Consider the following 21,082-nt stretch of genomic DNA (forward strand, 5'->3'; position numbering starts at 1 on the left):
TGTTCCTCCAGACATCAACAATATGATGAAATGATCAGAAGGAAGCTGAACTTGAAGAAGCAAACACTTTTGCTCCTTCAAGTTCACTTTCCTTTTGATAATTTCTGCATACGGGCTGAATAAAATAGATGGAAGAGTGTAACCGAGCCACACTTTTAAAAAAAATCTTGAACTAACTAATATCTCCATATGGTATTCACACAGTAGCTTCCTGATGTATGTATAGTGACTGCACCAACCGGACCGGATATGTTAGCACACCCAGGTCTTCAAGGGACCTTCACAGCTTGTCTTGATTAACCTAAAGGCTTTCTTGTATTCAGTAAATCAGATGTAGATGTTCTTTTGAGATTGAGATTTTTAATGATAGATTTGCAGTATAATCACAAGTGTCATGACACCTTCTTAAATCAGCTTGATCATCTGATAATTTGGCAGCTGGCTCATTGGCCATACAACTTCTTCCTGAAGAATCGCTGATTCTATTTCCCTTTCCTTATCATCCTGAGCAGGCTGGGCCTTTTTGTTATTGGAATTCAGTTTTTTTGTATGTTCTCGCCATCTGTTCCCTACACCTTGGTAAGGCCACACTTGGAATACTGCATTCAGTTCTGGTCGCCACGATGTAAAAAAGATGTGGAGACTCTAGAAAGAGTGCAGAGAAGAGCAACAAAGATGATTAGGGGACTGGAGACTAAAACATATGAAGAACGGTTGCAGGAACTGGGTATGTTTAGCTTAAGAGAAAGAAGGACTAGGGGAGACATGATAGCATTATTCCAATATCTCAGAGGTTGCCACAAAGAAGAGGGAGTCAAACTATTCTCCAAAGCACCTGAGGGTAGAACAAGAAGCAATGGGTGGAAACTAATCAAGGAGAGAAGCAATTTAGAACTGAGGAGGAATTTCCTGACAGTGAGAACAATTAATCAGTGGAACAGCTTGCCTCCAGAAGTTGTGAATGCCCCAACACTGGAAGTCTTTAAGAAGATGTTGGATAGCTATTTGTCTGAAACGGTATAGGGTTTCCTGCCTAGGCAGGGGGTTGGACTAGAAGACCTCCAAGGTCCCTTCCAACTCTACTATTGTATTGTATTGTATTGTATTACCTTCTTGGTCAGACAGTTTTTTCCTTTGCTTGTTTTTGATTGTGCTTTTATGAGCAGTAAATGGTCTTTGCATCTTTTTTATTTGCACGTGTGGAATTTTGGTATGGCATGCAGTCCTTTCTTACACGTTCCTTAGTTTGGTAATGAAACATTTGCAAGGAAACCATCAGGCTCAGAGAGCCTCAAAGACCCCATATCTCTTCTTACTGTTTGCAATGCTGGTCTGAGTAAACTTTATTGTCTTATCTTGCTGCTCTTTGGAAATTTGCATTCAATCTCTTGCTTCCTCTCATTTGCCTGCTGCTTTGGTTGCTTTCCTTTGCTCAGTTATTCTGAAGGTTTCATCCAAGAGCCACTTGCGCTTTTTCTCTGGCTTCTTGTATGGTATGTGTTCAAACCATGGCTTCAATGATGGTCAATTGAATTTCTTGTCACAGTACATCTGGCATCTTCTCAGCAGATGTCCAGCAGTTCCAACTTATTTTTTATTTCGGTTCCATAGGAATTATGGAGATGTTTAAACTCTTTGCTAGTATGGTCTTTTTGATGTTGCATAATTTCACTCTGATCTTAGCCACCAACAATTCATGATCTGAACTGCAACTGACACTGATGTATCTTGACAGCAAGGACTGCAAGGAACCATTGATGGATGCATAGAATATAGTTGATCTGATTATGGTGCAGTTTGTTATTGTCCAAGTGTATAAGCAATGCCTGTGCGGTTTGAACCAGGCATTCATAATTCAAAATCAATTTTCATGGCAAAAATTAAACCAAATTATTACTTGTATCATTCCTCTCCCAAGACCTAATCAATCAATCAATAAATCCTCTCCCAAAACCAAAGCTGCTAGTGATGCCTGTTTCTGATTGATTCCCAACTTTTGCACTGAAAGCATCCAGTGTGTAAACAATGTCTTTTTAGGCACATGTTTTAGCACATTTTGTGAGCTGGCATACAAGCTGTTTCAAGCTCCGTTGCACCAGTTGCTGGGGCATAACGTGGACAATTGTGATGTTGAATGGTATATATTCAGATGGTCATAATAGAATAATTAATCATCAAGAAACTTTCCACTGCTTAGGCAAGTGTCTTGCTTGTGATAAATTCCATTCCATTTATAACTTATAATAAATTCCTCAGAATAGAAATATCTGTTGTCTATCCAGTGCTGCTCATTGTGTCAATGAGGTCAATTTTCAACCTGGTCATTTCCCACTGGATATCCAATTTCCCTTGGCTCATGTCTTAGACATTCCACATTGTATTCCAATGTATATAACTTTGTTTAATTCAAATATTTTTCACTATAAAACGTATTTATACAACTCCCTAGTACACATCGGGGATTAAAACTGATTAGTTTGAAAAAACAGTAACTACTATTCCTTTTTATTGTTGTTAATATTTTTATAGTGAATAAATATTGTGAATAAAAACATCAATAACAATAAAAAGAAACCTAATCTCACAACTGAGAGGCTATTACAATACACAAGTTACTCTGGCTTGGTGGAAAGTTTCCCCAGTTTTCTAAATACTATAAGGAAGGCTTGAGCCACTTCAGGAGTAGTAGTATTGCAGAGAAAAATGGCAACCGAAAAGGCATGGTTAGTTTGGTCCCTGGAGGTGACAGTCTCTTTCTGAGGGAACACACAGTGGTTCGGACCTACTGAATCTCATCATGTGAGCAGAGGTTATTGGCAGAAGGTGGTCTGAGCTTGAGCTATAGCCTCAGAAGGGGCTATGGGTCCAGAAGCACATCCAAATTGCAGGCCAACTGCACCCAGGAGTATAAACCTTATTCAGAGTTAACAATGGAATTTCACTGAAATTAGCAATCCTTCAAACTCACAGCCACTTTATGCTGGGACTGATTTCCATCCTGTTCTTCCAGCCACCATCCTCTCCAATTTACAACCAATACCTCACCACCTAACTATTGTGTCAATCATTAGGTCAATAGAAGGACCCCCTTTCTACAAGTAGTCCACAGCTAACATGGTAATTGGGATCAGAAACTCTTGTCATTAAATGGTCATAGTGAGATGTCACGTGATTCTGCTGACTTACAATGGCAATTCTGGCAGTTTTTGTTGCAGTTGTTAAATGAGTCCTGTGCGGCCCTTAAGCACGACATCGTACCACATGCAAATTGCCACCTGCAACCTTTTGCCAGCTTCCCCACTGACTTTACTTGTCAGATGTCCAGCAGTGAATGTCGCAAATGGTGATCCTGTGACCATAGGATGCAGCCATTGCTGTAATTGTGCAATATGCTTGAATTGTAATCTTGTGACTGCAGGAATGCTGCAATGGCCACAACTTGGAGGACTGGTAATATGTCTTCTTGTTCAACGCCATTGTAACTCCAACTAGTCACTGACTAGTTCTTGTTAACCAAGAATTACCTGACCTATCTATTCTCCTGTCTGTCCCCACTCTTACCAAGGTCCAAATGGGAAGAGTTCAATTCACTCCCTCTATAGCCTTATAATCTTTCACTTTTCCAATTTTTAAATTCTTCTTTTCTTGTCCTAGCAGTACAATTATTCTAGCCTTCCAAACGCAGCAGAATTCCTCTAGTAAAGTAATCCTCACGATGCAGTGCTTGCAGAAAACCAAGTTTAGCTCTTTTCCAGGCATAGATTAGTACTCTGGGAAGCAGGAACATGAATCTCTCCAACCTTGGGCTCTTGTCAGCAATTTAAAAAATGGTATATGCTCTGGCAGATACAGCCAGCCATAGCTTTATTGGAGTCAAAAGAGGCCTGACGCACAATGTTTGCTGATGATGATCTTCTTTTAGGCCCAATCAAGCACAGAATAGCTAAAATCAATCCAGTCCAATTCCTCTACTGTTTTTCCCAACACTTGGAAAATATAATCTGCTCTGGCTAAAACACCCACCACTAGCAGCTACAAGACTCAGGCAGGACTGCCTCTAATATTGTTTGAACCAGTGGGATTCAATTTTTTTTACTACCGTTTCTGTAGCCGTGGCTTGGTGGGCGTGGTGTGGTGGGCATGGCTTGGTTGGTGTGGCAGGGGAAGGTTACTGCACATTCCCCATTATCTCCCAATCACCTGGGACTCGGGAGGCAGAGAATAGATGGGGGCGGGACCAGTCAGAGGTGGTATTTACCAGTTCTCCGAACAACTCAAAATTTCCACTACCAGTTCTCCCGAACTGGTCAGAACCTGGTGAATACCACCTATGGTTTGGTAGCCACTCCAAACCTCCTTTATGGCACCACTGCAACATTTCTGACTACTCAACCACTTTGATTAACTTTCACACTTTATAATAGATAGTTTGTTGTTTTTATGCATACTTTTTAGAATTTTTTTAGGTTTTTTGTTTTTATATTTTCTAACTTTTAGGATTTAAATTTTATTCCTGTATTTTTTTTTTCTTTCTAAATTTTCTGTACCCCACCATCCTTATGTTGGTCTTGAGCCAAAATAAAGGTAGATTGAATGATCAATCATGTTATTTCATATAGTCCACACCAGAGGTGGTATTCAGCAGGTTCTGACCAGTTCTTGATAAAAGATAGCGGAAATTTTGAGTAGTTCGGAGAACCGGTAAATAACACCTCTGACTGCCCCCGCCCCATCTATTCTCTGCCTCCCAAGTCCCAGCTGATTAGGAGGAAGATTATTGCAAAATCCCCATTTGGGAATGGAGATTTTACAGTATCCTTCCTCTGCCATGCCCACCAAGCTACACCCACAGAACCAGTAGTAAAAAATGTTGAATCCCTCCACTGGTCCATCCAAATTAAAAGTCACCAAGTTTAGAGGAGGAGCCAACGTCGCGACGATATGGACGTATGGTCTCGATGTTCCGAGACCGCAGTCGATACTTTTGCGGCTGGATGGTCCAATCGGACCTAAACCGTCCCACAGAGACGGTGAACAGGAAGAATATGTCTTGCTGATCTCAGGGACATCGCAAAGTCCCTGATCGATCCAAGAGAAGTTATTCAAGCCGGTGACAAAAAATCCAGCCATTAGGCTGATGAAGTCGGGGCAGCTCCAAAATGGAAGGATACGGAAAGAGAAAGTGTTTCCAGCTGGTGAGGAATTTTTACCGTTTTAAAAGAGACTGCCTATAAAAAACTTAAAATTAATTTAAATTGGAGAACAGAAGAAATAAGCGGCAGAATTAAGTTTGGAATGGTTTTGTACAGTGGGTTATCTTACTTTTTAAATGCTATGCTCAGGGATGGAATTTATGCAAGCCTTTTAAAACGAATGGATTAAGTTTTCTTCTTTTTTTTATTACTCTTTGTAACCTATGAACTAAAATTCTCCTCTTTCATTACTGTGTGTGTTCTTCTAACTCATTCAAGAATCGGACTTTTTAAAAACTTGACATACAAAAAAGATAAACAAAGAAACAAAGAAATTGTAACATTGCAACAATAACACTGCTACTTGGAGGCTGGAGGTTTATGTATCGGAAATGAAACGGTTACTTTTCTCACTGATTATCCTGGCTTGGCACTCCAAGGTTTCACTGCTTGTTTATAGAGAGTGATAAGAAGAAAAGCATACAGATGCCCCTTTGAACTAGATCTTTAACCAGAGAAAAGTAAAAATAAAACTTTATTGTGAATCTATGCTTAATCTTGTTAAAACCTTCCAAGCTACAGCAGCAGTGTTTGTTAGCTGGAGATAAGGGCACAATTTCAACAGCAGAAAGAAACTTTAAGTCTGCAAAAGATATTCTTAGAAATACAGAAATTATCAAACACATTTGAGAGGATAGAGAAGAAGTTGGAAGGCTTAGAGCATCTAACAGTAAAATATGATGAAGAAGTTGGAGATGTTTATCAAGTGGAAAAAGTGGTGGTTAGAATCCTAAAAATCGAAGAGGAAAATGATTATAAAAAATTAAATTTGCTGATATTTATGGTGATTGGTTTGTCTCTGAAAATGGAAAGAGTGGAATATTGAAAGAGGAATTAAATGGAGGGGAATTCTACCCCAGATGGCAAGACACAGAAGAAGAAAAAACAAAAGAATTTATGGATTTAAAGAGAGAAATTTTATTAGCAACATCATTGATAACACTACCGACAATCAAAAATAAGATGATTAAGGAAACAGAAGAAGGCCATCGAAATTACATGAGAGACTTTATAAGCAAGGAGTTGCTAAGAGGAGTCCATACAAATTTGATTAAGGAGATGATTAGAGGACTGATACCACAAATGGCAGAAGATATGAGACTGTTTTGCTACTGGAAAGATGCAGGTTGATAGATGGAAGAATATAATTTTAAACTACTTAAACTTAGTGAAATTTAGTGACAATAGTTAGTTAAATAAATAATTGATAATGATAATAATGTATACAATGTATAGTGTTATGATAAGTAATAATGGGATATGAATATTGAATGGTACCCATGAAAGGAAGATTAGAAATCCTTTTGGATTATATATAAAGGTTAATAAAAAAAAATTAAGTTAGATTCAGTTAAGTCTTGATTATTAGGAGGGGAAATGATATGATACAGGATATAGTCAAATAAAGGAGGGATGATGATAACTATATATATATGTGTGTGTGTGTGTGTGTGTGTGTGTGTGTGTGTGTGTGTATGGGTACAACATAAGGAAACTGAATGTAAATTGTAAACAGTGATTTGGAAAGGAGGATTAGGAAATTTTGTTATTAAATATTATGGATGTTTAGCTAGAATAGGACATAAGGATTCAGTGTTATTGGAGGATTTTAGAAATAGTAAATGAAATGCCAGCATGTGGTTATGTATTAAATCTTGGTATATTTTATGATGAAGGATGTTTAAACAATTCTAGTCAAATGAAAATGGAGGTATGATGATGGTAACCTGTATAAATATCTGAGTTAAAATACTCGAGTTAATATGAATTATGCTTGATGACTATGGAAGAGATGCACAAAAGCCTTTTGTAACCAACTGATACACTTTCTACAGTATGTAAAGAAGGAAGATTTTGTGTTGTGTTTGTTTTGAAAATTAAAAATAAAAAATATATATTTTTTAAAAAGTCACCAAGTTTGAAATAGACTGTTCTAAAATGTAACCGCCATAATTCCCAAGTGTTAGTGTATGTGTATGCCACATATGCGAGTGTCCCAGATCCTGGGAAGAAATGTATGTCAGTCTGCCCACATGCAAAATATAGCACATGTTTTAAAATAATTTCCAGCACAGCAGCTGTCCTTACCTGGAATACTCTGAAAACGCTTCAGTGACGGATTGGTTCTTCATCTTTTTCAACACTTTCTTTGCCATTCACTATCGTTCTCTTTGTGATGATTTTCTTGCCATCCACAATTTTGCTGGTTGTGATGATGGAGCGGAATTTGCCATTTTTGCCCCTGTTTAGAGATGTGATGGAGGAGCGGGAGGAGCTCCTTGGGATGTTAGAACCAAAGGAAGTGAAACCAGTTCCTACAATCGGGGAAACGCCCGTGATAGAAACCGAAAAGCTCCTGTCAGTTTTGCATCTACTTCTGCGGGGATTTAGCCGAAGCCCAGAAAAGTCTTCAAACAGATTGTCAAAGATATCTTGAGAAAAGGAATCCATACCCATCTGTATGTTCAGCTGTGGTGCGAAGAAACTGAATTCAGGGTCCACCTGTCTTCTCCCACACCCTTTGTCCCCATGGCCACTCCTCTGCACATTTCCAACTCTATCTTGTCCTCCTGCAGGCTTTTTTTCATTTAACTTCTTTTTGCTGGATTGGTCGTAGGCATCTCGTTTTTTAGTATCAGATAAGACTTCGTACGCTTTAGAGATTTCTACAAATTTCTTCTCAGCTGCTTCTTGGTTTCCTGGATTCTTATCAGGATGTACTTTTAAGGCCAACTGTCGGTAGGCCTTTTTAATATCATCTGCAGATGCACGTCTTGATACTCCTAAAACCTCATAATAATTTACCATCTTCTTCAAATGTTGATAAAAACAGGCTGGTCTGAGACAAGTAACTGAACAAGGTTTAGAGGCCTTTTGGGAGCTCTGTCAGTCTCACAGTTGAAGTGTAAAATACATTTGAAAGCAAACAAAAGAAACATACACTCAGAAACCCCTGACCCATAATACTGTTAAATATGTGATCTTTCTACATACGGTATCATGTCAGGGCTTTTGGTAACCTTAACTGGGGTAATAACCAATCGGCTACAGAGAAGAAAACTGTTGATTTCAAAATTATTCAAACAGTTCCCTGTTTGTGACATCATCACTAGATAAACTAAATAACGGTTAGGTTTTGTTCATTTGCATACTGCAGCCCCATTGGCTCTGGGGTGGCTTTAATTTATCCTACATGCAAATCAAATACAAGATATGAAACTATCCATATTATTTCACAAACTCATCCCAGCTTATTACCAAAACCTACAAAACTGCAAATATCAAGCAGAGGTACATCATTCTGGCAACTGACTTGGCAGTTTTAGTGAACTGCACATCTGTAGATAATTTTAATCAAAATTTGAAATTTAATCTCCATAGTCTCTTTTTTACACTGGCATGAAAATTTGGAGTTGAATGGGGCACAGATTTTAACTGAAAGGAATATTTCAGGTATATATAGTTTTTGTCTTTTTTTATTATTAGCTTATGTTTCCATTTTGTGTAAAAAAAAAACTTTCCATTTGCTGATTTTTTCTTTATATTTGAATGTGTAACTTTACCTGCCTGTGTATTTAAACATTAAATGACATTTGAAGAAAACAATTAAGTGCACGTGCAGTTTTAAATAAATATCCTGAATTTACATCTCTTGATCCCATTTTCTAGATAGCCTCTTTCAAGTGCTGTTTTAGGAAGATGAGTGTCATGCTTTCCAAGTCTGTTTCTAGAGGAATGTGTATGTTTGTCTTCAGAGATATTTACTTTAACCAGCTTAGTGGAGGGCAGATCAGCAATGCCTACCGACGTCTGCCTTGTCACCCCTAAAGGTACATAATGGCCTCCAGGTTTTTAGTAACTTTAATAGCCAAACATTGCAAGAATTCTATGATGTCCTGTCTATGGAGATTCTCAATCATCCAAGTCCCAAAGATGCTTTTACCAAAGGCAACTGGATTTTCTTGAGTTTTTTCTCTTGAGAATATTTCGCTTCTCATCCAGGAAGCTTCTTCAGTTCTACAAATACTATGTTCTAAATTTTGTCAGTTGAAATTTAATCAGTCAGAAGAGGGTTTTTAAAAAAGAAAAATTAAACATGGATGTTATAATTTTCAAAATATTCTAATATAGGAAGAAACACTTTATTAAAAATGGATTTTTAAATCAATCACGGAAGGCAACGATTGATTTAATTACTGCAAGAGAGGTGCACTACATACGCTCAACCCCAATAACGTAATTCTGGGCAGTAAACATCTGACCTGTTTTGCAAAAGAAAATCCTCAAACAGAGTCAGGGTAGTAGAGTGATGAAGATATTTAGAAGTAAAAAATAATAAAATTCACATAAAAACCCATACAAAAATAAACACAGTTAAAAAGACAACCCCCTCTATGCATCTTCATGCTAGCTGACAGAGCCAAGCCTTAGTTCTACAAACCCAGCAAAGTGAATGCCAGCCTCACCTATTGGGATAACGTTCTCCATAGACCTCAATCGTTAAAGTTATGTAACTAATGAAGTCTGCAACATGAACCTCTTGCTTGGCCAGGTGAGATGAGTTTGACAAGGAGTCCCAGATTCTAGTCCAATTTCAGCCATGGAAACGTACTGGCTGCCTTTGGACCAGCCACTCTCTATCTGTCTAATCTAATTGACAGGGGTGTTGTGGAGAAAAAACAGAAGGTAGGAACAGTATGTATACTACCCTGAGCTCCTGCACAAAGGTGGATTAGAAACGTAATAAATAACGTAAGTGTTATTTTAAAAAGCCATGCAAAGATGTTTTTAAAAAGCTGTCTTTTACACAAACAATGTCTGTTAACATGAGACGTTTCGGTGATAATCTTTACCGTATTTTTCAGAGTATAAGATGCACTCTCCCCCCCCCAAAAAAGTGGGTTGAAATGCCTGTATGTCTTATACAGTGAATATTGTGGCGGGTGGGTGGGTGGTGTGGCACCCATCAGTTGTTCTAGAATAGGCTGCCGCAGTGAATAAACGGTGGCAAACAGGTGGCGGTGGAGAATAGGCGGCAGCGAACAGGCTGCAGTGAATGTGCGGCGACGGAAAGCGGTGAATGGGATGCGGCAAGCGGGCCATGGCAAACGGGTTAGATGAATACCGGATGGATGCTGGGAGGCAGAGGCAGATTTTTTTCTTGTTTTCCTCCCCAAAATCTAGGCGCGTCTTATAGTCCGGAGCATTTTATAGTCCGAAAAATACGGTTAATGAAATGTCAGCTGCTGAACTCCTTTCAATTTATGATGTGCTAAAACAATCATGGATTGAACTGAACAGAAAGTAAGATACTCACAAGTGCAAAGTGTGGGGAGTGCAGGCATTAGCAAGCACGGTTTTCAATGATTTGTTTTAATCCAGCACTGCAGCAGCTGATGAAATATTAGCATCATATGCCTGGAACGGATCACAAAGCCCAAAAATGAAGACCATGATTTGGTGGGATCAGGGCTGTCTGGTGTGTGTGTGTGTGTGTGTGTGTTTGTGCGCGCGCATGTGTGTTGTTCTCAAATAAATTAAGATGGTGCAAAGTCCTATATCTTTTATCTGCATTGCATCTGCCCCACCCTCCCAATATCTGGGAAGTGGAATGACTCAAGCAATCAACTCCAATCATGCCAAAGCAGCCTTTTAAATGTTACTGCAGCAGCAGTAGATGATAGGATAGAAAAGTGACTCCTGTAATAATGCGTAAAAGGCAAGAAGGGAAAAGAAGGAAACATGAAACATCTAAAAACTGAAGGTTTGGTTGAAATATCTACAATTCATTATCTTTGAAAAGTCAGTATCACAGGACAACAGTCCCATTTGAACCCCAATTTATCTAAGTGAAAAGGATCTTTGTTTCTTTTAAAATAATCTCGGTATTCATAGTCTGTGAAATTGATGTTTTCCCCATTTCTGTACTTAAAAGCACCATTTTCCTTATGGTTAGTGGTCTTACCACCATCCTATCAAGGAGTTAAAGGAATCCTTTCCAAAATATGGACAAACTACATGGGAATTTAGCACATAGCATCAAATATACAACTTCCTTATGGATTTAGGTTCCTGTTTCAAACCTTGGAGCTGATGCCAGGTTCCATTACTCATCTTGCTGTTTTCCCTACTGAGTTTCTCAAGCAGTAAAATCTGAAGAGTATTTTAAAAAGAGCACTCAGTTAATAATGAGTACTGAGGAATAAACAGGTGCTGCTGAATTAGCAGCTTTTCATTAGACAGCCATAGCACCTAGTGGCAATTATAGGTAGTCCTTGACTTACAACCATAATGGAGCCTGCACATTATGGTCCTAAGTCACGACAGTCATAAAGCAGATCATCCACATGACCAATTGAATTCAATGTATTGTTTTTGTGGTAGTCATTAAGTAAATTCACCATCTTTAAATCCATTATTCCCTATGGTGTGTTCATTCCAAAAATTGAGGTAAACTATGTTTTTCAGCAAAAACATCATAGATCGCAGTCACATGGCCACAGGATTTTGGAACTGAGTTGTAAGTATCTCTGGGGAATCGGTCATAACCTTGAACAGTCACTAAATGATCAATTGTAAGTCAAAGACTATTTGTATGTAGTGAAAAACCTGTCACCGCCTCCTTCTCCATTTCATTCATTTCATATGTGTTGGTGCCAACCTAAGGAAGTCTGTCAAGGGAATGGAAGAGTACAGACATTGTCCTGGTAATATTGTGTAGGTGATTGACATTCCCATACTCATTTTCTACCATGTAGCTCAATTTTAAAATGCCAACCAATTCACTCTTAATTGCATTCCTTGAGTGTTTATTTTATTTACATTAAAAGAGCATTATTGCTCGCTTCATTTATGAGTTCAGAGTACATGCAGTGTGTGTGTGTGTGTGTGTTTCATTTTACTCTCATAACAAACCTGTGGTGCACATTGGTCTTAGTACAACTGGTCCAAGGTGACCCAATGTTATTAAGAGGAGATTTGAACCTGTATCTTTGCAATGCCAAAAATATCCTTGTAATGGTACCTACTCTGAAATCCCCCAAGCTGGAAATTAAAAGTACAAAGCTTTGTGCAAACAGATTTACCTGTTGTTGAAAAGCATTTGCTTGTTCTTCAAAGCCCACTGTTCTGAAATAATTCACCACATCTGTAACTGCCCAGTCAGCCGGATCAGGAGGTCTTCCATTCTCTACCAAGCTACAGAGTTTTAAGAAATTCAAACAAAAATGAATCTTTGGCATGGATGTACAAACTAGCACAAACTAGCTACTCAACTGTACTCAACTCAAGAAAACCATCAGGGAAAACCATCTTACGTGTTGATATAACCATCTTTTAAGACCTTTCAAACCACCTTCTCTGCGTGTCCACTTTCTCTGTACGTCCATTTAGAGTCCACACTAAATCCTACCTCCTCGAAAGCCTAAACAACCATTGTCAGTTTGGTAACTGTTGAACCAAAAACCTACCTCCCCAGCATGTCTAGTGGTATTATCTCTACAATACATGGCCTACTTTCACCATTGGTCTGCTGATACCTTGTAGTACCCTCCAAAAAACTGCCTTTTGGGGATACTGCTTCCTGAGTGTCCTTCCAGATCTTTTTAGCCACAATGTACTATCATGCAGGTTGGCCAGAGAGATGGCATAAAAAGTCTCCAGGCAGAAATATTAGGGCTAACTGAGGTTTTGAGCCTGCCTTGTTCCAAATCTAGCTATTAAACTGCCAGACACACACACACATGCACACACACAAAATATATGAAATTATAGGTAAATATATATATATAGTTTTAATCCTGTAAGCATGAAATTAGCAGGGTTCGTGTCAGGCGTTCCTTGCCCTGAATTGAGTGAAGATAAACTGCACAGGTACAGTATAGATGATACCTGGCTCAGTAGTAGTAACTGTGAAAGGGATCTTGGAGTCCTAGTGGACAACCATTTAAATATGAGCCAGCAGTGTGCAGCAGCTGCCAAAAAAGCCAACACAGTTCTAGGCTGCATCAACAGAGGGACAGAATCAAGATCACGTGAAGGGTTAATACCACTTTATAATGCCTTGGTAAGGCCACACTTGGAATACTGCATTCAGTTTTGGTCGCCACGATGTAGAAAAGATGTGGAGACTCTAGAAAGAGTGCAGAGAAGAGCAACAAAGATGATTAGGGGACTGGATGCTGAAACATATGAAGAACGGTTGCAGGAACTGGGTATGTCTAGTTTAATGAAAAGAAGGACTAGGGGAGACATGATAGCAGTCTTCCGATATCTCAGGGGTTGCCACAAAGAAGAGGGAGTCAAACTATTTTCCAAGGCACCTGAGGGTAGAACAAGAAGCAATGGGTGGAAACTAATCAAGGAGAGAAGCAACTTAGAACTGAGGAGAAATTTCCTGACAGTTAGAACAATTAATCAGTGGAACAGCTTGCCTCCAGAAGTTGTGAATGCCCCAACACTGGAAGTCTTTAAGAAGATGTTGGATAGCCATCTGTCTGAAACGGTATAGGGTTTCCTGCCTAGGCAGGGGGTTGGACTAGAAGACCTCCAAGGCCCCTTCCAACTCTACTATTGTATTATTGTATTATTGTATTATAAACTTTTTTCTTCCATTAAGCAACAGTAAATGCCAAATGTTTGGGTGCACTGCCTCTTATAACGCTCCCAAAGTCATGTAGTGATCTTCTTGTTTGAATTCTGCTCCAAGTCTGCTATACCACTTCCTAGCAAATGTTGTCAAAAAGGCATGGAGTAATAAGGAGCCTATGGCAGTAAGCACACATGCTATCTTTATTGTAAATGCCAGACGGCTCTTTTATTATTACTTTCCCCCAATAATGCGGTCTTATGCAGACTAAGCAACCTAATAAACCCTTTGAATAAAGTTTAGTATTAAGCTGGGCAGAACTGCACCATTCCTGCCTCCAAAACAGAGATTGAGGATTGACAGTCACCGACCTCCTCAATTTAAGCCCAGAGTATTTCCTCCAACGTCTGCATGATTCAGACCAGGGATGGAAATGCAGACTCTGTGATAGACAATCAGGTATATTCCAGCTGAGTTCATGGCAACACAGTTGCTAAGCGAAACATCATGTGACTGTGGTAGACTTAAGATGTCACTTTCTATTTGATTGTTAGGTGAGACATCTGGTGTTTTACTGCCAGCTTCTCCGTTGATGCTATCTATTGGACGCTAGTTGCCGAATAAGCAAAATAGAAATCACCTTTGCACTTTTTACTCTAGTCTGCTCTATTTTCTTTCTTTTAGTTTGTATTAGTTTCTACTATTGCAATGACTGTATAGTTTTTAATACAACTGTTTTTAAAGGAAATGTTTTTCAGAATTGCCAGCCAAATGATATATAAGATTTCTTACTTCCTGCACTTCTGCAGTTATGCATTCTGTATCCCTATAGAAACATACACACATGCTTACACACATACCCAGTGCAATTTCCTCTCCCTTTTGCTATTTGCCCTTTCTCTGCTGTTCTTTGAAACAACCCTTTTTTAAATAGTTATTGCAACAGGAAGTTCACAAAGCACACCTTATAAGTCTTCAAACAGGAATGTTAATAGCAATTGCCCAATTCCAGATGTACGGTCTGAGCACCATCTGTATGTCACCTCTCTGTTAATCTAAAACTGACCCATGCAGATTCCATGAGTAAAAAGATTATCGGTGTATTCCTATGCTAACTTGGTTCACACATGGGTATGAGACAAAATTTTTAGTTCTCCAACAGCAACCACATGTTTGGATGCTAAAACCCAATTCTTTCCATGATCTTAGAGCCACCTCACTCAATGTAGTACCTACCACTTTGAAGACAGCATAGTCAGAACTTAGTGATAATAGGAATTGAAATCCTACACATCCAGAGAATATCTGGTTACATCAGGTTAGTTTAGAAGTATGAAACTAAGTAGACTAACTTTATAAAAAGACCTTATATAGTGCTAGTGAAACAGTACTCTTAATTTACTGAACTTTATCCAAACTTCTTAGAATGTGATTTGACCCAACCTATATTTAGGAGTATCCAAGGTCACCCAACCCCTTGAGAATAATATAATAATAATTAGATGATCACATTCTACTTAAATGTATGCTTTGGGTTGTGTCTATTTACTTGGCGATTGCTCTAATTTAATTCAATGGAATCTACTTTTGAGAAAATGTGTACCAGATTTGAATCCAACCAAATCACTAGTTTTAGGTTAGTTCTGCCATTACTATACAAAATGAGAAATGCAGAGACCTTTAATTATAAGTGTAAGAGATTAAATGGGCTCTGTCTTTGAGTAACAGTGCAATGATGCTACGTGTCCCCCAAATTAGTTGTAAAATAAAATCTAAAATGAACCTTCATGATAGCTGTGTAGCAGAAACGAAATCTTAATTCCACACAATGTTGTGAATATACTGTACATGGGAGGTAACCTGAAAATGTATCTATAAGGCTTCCATGATATAATTTCAGCTTCCATCCACCAATGTACAGTTGAATACAGGCTCACATTTCTACCATGTGCTACTTTGTTGCTACAGCGACACCTACTGGCAAGCAGTTTAAAATACACCTAAAGGAGGTCATGAATTCTTAAATTCATTTTTCACCTGCTTGAAGTTTTTCCAAATATATTGGGCAGAATGGACAAAGTTGAAGAGCTGAATTTATGTTGTTTACCCCGTCACCTAGTATCTGACACCTCCAAGTCTTTCCCCTGCCTCAGGTGCTGCTTGGATTTTTTTCTTGCTTGATTGGATATTATGTACATGGTATGAAGAAAAAAAGATAATGGAAGGGGAGAAATACACATTTTTTTAAAAAAAAAAACTCTTTTGCATAGTTGAGAGATTGGAGGGTTTTTTTTAATTACAGTACTCAAAACATGTAACCATTTGAGACAATCATGAAACTGTTTTCATGCCTTGTTATTTTAGAGATGTGAACATTTATTTAATTTAACAAATTCTGACAACTGAATTTTAGTTTTTACAGCGGGAGTTGTACTGCAATTTATATGATACTATACCACAACTTATGTTTTCTTGTAACGTTGCTGAGTTTGGGGATGGTTCTTCCAATTGGTAAGAATTCCTGCCCTTCTGGTATCAGGGTGATCAATACTCTTATCTGTTTTCACCATCCAAAACAGAGTTTCAATATTTTGTTCTTGGGGCCTAAAATACATATGGGTAGTCCTCGACCACAATTGAGCTCCAAAGCAAAACAGTTGTTAAGTAAATTCTGTCCCACTTTACAATCTTTCTTGCTGCGGTTGTTAAGTGAATCAGGCCCCACTAACTTTGTAACGTCGCAAAAGGTGATCCTATGACCCTGGGACACGGCAACTGTCATAAATATGAATCATTTGCCAAGCCTTGGAATTTTGATCACAACACCATGGGGATGTTGCAATGGTTGCAAGTTTGAAAAACGGTCATAAGTCACTTTTTTCAGTGCCATCGTAACTTTGAACAGTCAATAAATGAACTGTTGTAAGTCGAGGTCTACCTGTGCTGGGCCTTTCTTTCCTTTAATCCAACAGTAAATGTTCTCTGCCATTCTTGAATTAGCAGATATTAATACTATACCCATGATGGCAAACCTATGGCACACGTGCCACAGGTGGCACGCAGAGCCATATTGACTGGCATGGCAGCCCTCAGCTCTGATTTTTTAGTCTTCCGGAGGGCCGGGGAAGGCCATTTTTTGTTCCTAAACTTCCGGTTGGGCCGTTGGGCCATTTTTTGCCCTACCCAGGCTCCGGAGGCTTTCCTGGCAGAAACTGCACATGCACGGGGAGGTTGGTTGTGCGTGCATGCGTAGGTGGGCGATGGTAGTCGCGTGCACACATGCGTAGGTGGGTGGCCACGTGCATGATACCACACACGATTTTGGCACACCTTTAGAAAAAGGTTACCCTGTACTGTACTGTACTGTACTGTACTGTACTGTACTGTACTATACTATACTATACTATACTATACTATACTATACTATACTATACTATACTATACTATACTATACTATACTATACTATACTGTCATGATGCCTGTTGCCAATCTCTGTTCTGCCTCTCTATCTGCCTCTCTTCTGATTCACTGCCGATTAGTGGGGTACTGATTTTATGCATGCAAGCAAAATGCTTGGATGAATCACTCAATTGTCATCCCTTATTTTATGCATCTCACAAGCTGGCAGAGAAACACACTTGCAAAGCATGGGGCTATAACAAGAGCAGGATGTGTCCGGTTATCATGTCTTGGGTGATTTCCTATGCTCCTTTTCCTATACCTCGTGCTGTCATTGATTTTTTTTAATTGCTCCCTCTTTTACTTCAAATTGAGTTATTTTTTTCTTAGGGCTCCTGCCTCCTTTTTATTTAGATAAATAACAAATGCTGACTTCCAGCTTTCTCTGCACTCTTTTCTGCAGGCAATGGAAGGTGAAAGTGGGGTTGACCCTATCATTCCATTGTTTCAATGTTGAACAGGTACACTCTTCCTGTACTGCTGATTAAGCAACCTTGTGTTACTGAACAATTTTGACAGATTACTATGACAGCACTGCTATATTTGGCACCTTAGAGAAACCACAGTGAAATGATGGCCAATGAGCCAGATCAAGGCCCAGTGAGGAGAGGACTGTACCCAGATAAAGGGAAACTGGTCACATTTTGCTTCCACCTGCTAGCAATCACCTGATTATATTTACAAATTAATGAGAATCCATAACAGGTTTAAAACACTGAGTTGGTCACTGGATGCTCTTTGGCTTAAGAGGAAAATGACTGCTTTCACACCATGATAGGTTCCTCTGTTATTGGAACATGACTAAAAAAAACCCAGATGAAAATGGGTTTTGAAAATGGGAAAAGAAGTCCACTTCTTCGGCCACTGCAGCAATATCCAGCCACGTTATAACTCTTCAAGAGAGGGAACAATGGCAAAATCGCTGAGATGCTCTTCTTTCATCCTCACAATTTTGAAAAACCTATTAGCAGCAGGAGGAATGCCAGGTTTGGTGTCAGACATTTCCCTCTTACAACCACCACTAGAATTTTGTTTGATTGTGTTTGCAAAGAAGGAAACAAATGGATATCATATGAATTAAAATTACAGATGAAGCAAGAGTATTTGCAATTATCTTTTATCTGCCTTTTGTGTGAAGAGGTGGTGAGAGGATTATTACTTGTTACTTGAGGACTGGCAACAGCTTGGAAGATACAAGTGATGTCATTTTTAGTCACCTAGAGGAAACCTGGTGGGCTCATAGCAAACCCTGCCTGTTCTTAAGTGGTAGGTAGTCAGCATGAACTACTCCACCAATCTTTTTGTTTTATAACTGCTGATACCCTCCAATACATCCCTTGGTAAACAGGTTCTTTAAACACTTAGAAGAGTGTTTCTCAACCTTGGCAACTTGAAGATGTGTGGACTTCAACTTCTGGAATTCCCCAGCCAGCATGCTAGTTGGGGAATTCTGAGAGTTAAAATCCATACATTTTCAAAGGTGGGAAACTCTGCCTTAGAAGATATACTTAAATATGCATCAAAAGGTTAGGATTACAGTTGAGCCTAGAGTAGACAGTGATGATATAAAATACTTTAAATCAGAGAGATGCTTCAGACATGATGTCCCTAGTCCAACAAAGATTTCAAAGTCAGAACAAACTCCATTTGTACTGACTATATTGTGAAGTTAGCAAAATAACATTTTAGCGATCTTTCAAGATAAAACTACAGCTGTATACTGGTTTTGGTACCCAGAAGAATTAAACTTCAGCTCTGTAAATCAATAGACAACATTTAGGAGCACCACTTACTTTTCTATGTCCAGCGATCCGTTTTCCTTGTTTTCCATGTCAATGGACAGCATGGAGATGTCAATGGGATCTTTTATGTCAGGAACTAAATCAATAAAAAAAAAGATCCATATATTTATATGGAATTGTAGTGAATGTTGTAGATTGCATTAAATCTTGCTTTTCCTGAACTGTTTTTAAATAGAGAGAAAGAACAGACACAAGAGATTGTCACACTGCGTAACTTTAAAAGCAACTTCAACGAAGTTTAAAGAAAAGGTCTTTTAATAATCAACAAAAAGTTTCCAACAGATTGCATATTAATACATTTCAGCAAGGATTTTCTTAGCCAGAAAGAGAGTGGAGAGGTTTCTGCAAGTTATTATCTTTTATCCATTCTCCATTTAGGAAATGCACAAGTGAAAAACTGGCACTCTAGACGTCACATGAAATCAGCACCTCCAATGTATTTGTATTTTTCTTTAAAGTTCATTTTCTTTTTCAACATTTGGCCTCTATTTAACTTGGTGCTCTGGGGAACTGGATGGGCTCCCCCTGGCAACAGGTTTGACAACAATACTGAGGAGATGAATGAAATATGGGCATTGATAGCAGACTTTGAAATGACACTAAGAATAAGAAGGCAGAGAAAGCATGCAGGGCCTGCCTTCTAGAATTATTTCCAAATGCTTAATAGCAACACCATGAGTTATATGACCAGAGGATTGGGGGTTGGGCTGACGAACAAGGCAATCAATACTGACACAAGTTGCTGCCCCTCTGCCTCCCTTATAGGGATATACTGAATTGTTTTGTTGTTTCCTTTGCAGGTCCTGGTCAGACCGAGTCCATTTTTAAACTCGACTGCTCTGACTCGTTTTGCTCTGACTAGTTTCTCTCCTACATCACAGTTGGTCCCACTCTATTTTTGGAGAGATATCCTGATGACACATAGACTTAGCTCTAATCCCCCACATAATTTCTTTCCAACATTCTATTGGTTAGAAAGAATAAACGTGGGTATAGCTTAGATATATGGTAACAATATAGACCTCTTCCAACAATTGCCTATTCCATTCCATCAAAATTATATATACCGACAATCCCCTTTGGATTGAAGATACAGTTATTCCAAGTTAACAGGTGCGATTATCCACAATATTGTACTAATATCAGTCACATATCTGAAAGGTAACCTGATTGGAAAATATTGTTGTAAGCCTTCCTGATTTGCCTTAATAATTTCTGTTATCTTTTTTGGTATCTTTTCTAGCTCTGTCTTATCCTTTGGTGCCATGACTGATTGGGCCTGCCAAGCAAAAATAGATTGGGACTAAGGTCTTTTCTACAAGAACATTTCCAGATCCCATACATAACATGCACTAAATTTAAATTTTTACAACAATACTTGCTGTATTGTAATACAATATATGTAATAAGAAATTAATTTTTGTGTCTTCCAGTCTAAGAAGTGGAAAATAATGGGGAGAATTTAGAAAAAAGTATAGTGCTGCTTTTAAAAAAAATCTTTCAAACCTTTCTTCCCCACCCACATGCGAAAAGATGTGTGTTTCATATTTTTTCATTCAAAGTGTTGCATAAATTGTTTAAAATGTGAAAGGTCTATATGTGTACAAAATATTGTGCAAATATAATTAAGAAATAAACACCTTTATTGCAAGAAAAGTAATATGAGAAACTTATTTGAATACAGAACATCCTTAAGTTTTCCTACACAGAACACAATTATAGGATCTCCAACACACTGCCATCCAGATTTGCTACAATAACTCTTATTTAGGGGGAAACCCCCAAGATAAATATAAGGTATTAAAAGATGCAAAGCAAAGAAGAGGATTGGGCTTACCAGATAGGAAACTATATTTTGCTGCACGCTGTTAGGTTTGGATGAAAGAGTGGGTACTGTATTGCAAGAGATAGGCAGCTATTGGACTGTGAAGTCACAATTTTGAGATTTAGGTAGCATGGTTATCTATGGTTTCATAAAATT

General features: G+C 38.5%; 1 protein-coding gene across 7 annotated transcripts in view; it reads right to left on the bottom strand.

Moving 5' to 3' along the window:
* Positions 1–21,082, bottom strand: part of SAMD13 (sterile alpha motif domain containing 13) — a 47,472-nt gene that overhangs the window by 16,083 nt on the left and 10,307 nt on the right. For 5 of the 7 annotated variants that reach the window (XM_081949306.1, XM_081949305.1, XM_081949302.1 and 2 more), the window contains exons 2-3: positions 19,093–19,177; positions 12,338–12,449 (exon numbers count right to left, since the gene is read on the bottom strand). In XM_081949306.1, coding sequence (XP_081805432.1) covers positions 12,338–12,449; positions 19,093–19,145 — 165 coding nt within the window. In that variant the 5' untranslated portion in view covers positions 19,146–19,177. Of the gene's footprint in view, positions 1–7,340; positions 8,096–11,082; positions 11,406–12,337; positions 12,450–19,092; positions 19,178–21,082 lie in introns of those variants that run through there. The other 2 variants (XM_081949303.1, XM_081949301.1) reach the window with 2 other exon arrangements.

Source organism: Natrix helvetica (assembly GCF_964273705.1).
Source record: "Natrix helvetica genome assembly, chromosome: 3".
NCBI lineage: Eukaryota > Metazoa > Chordata > Lepidosauria > Squamata > Natricidae > Natrix > Natrix helvetica.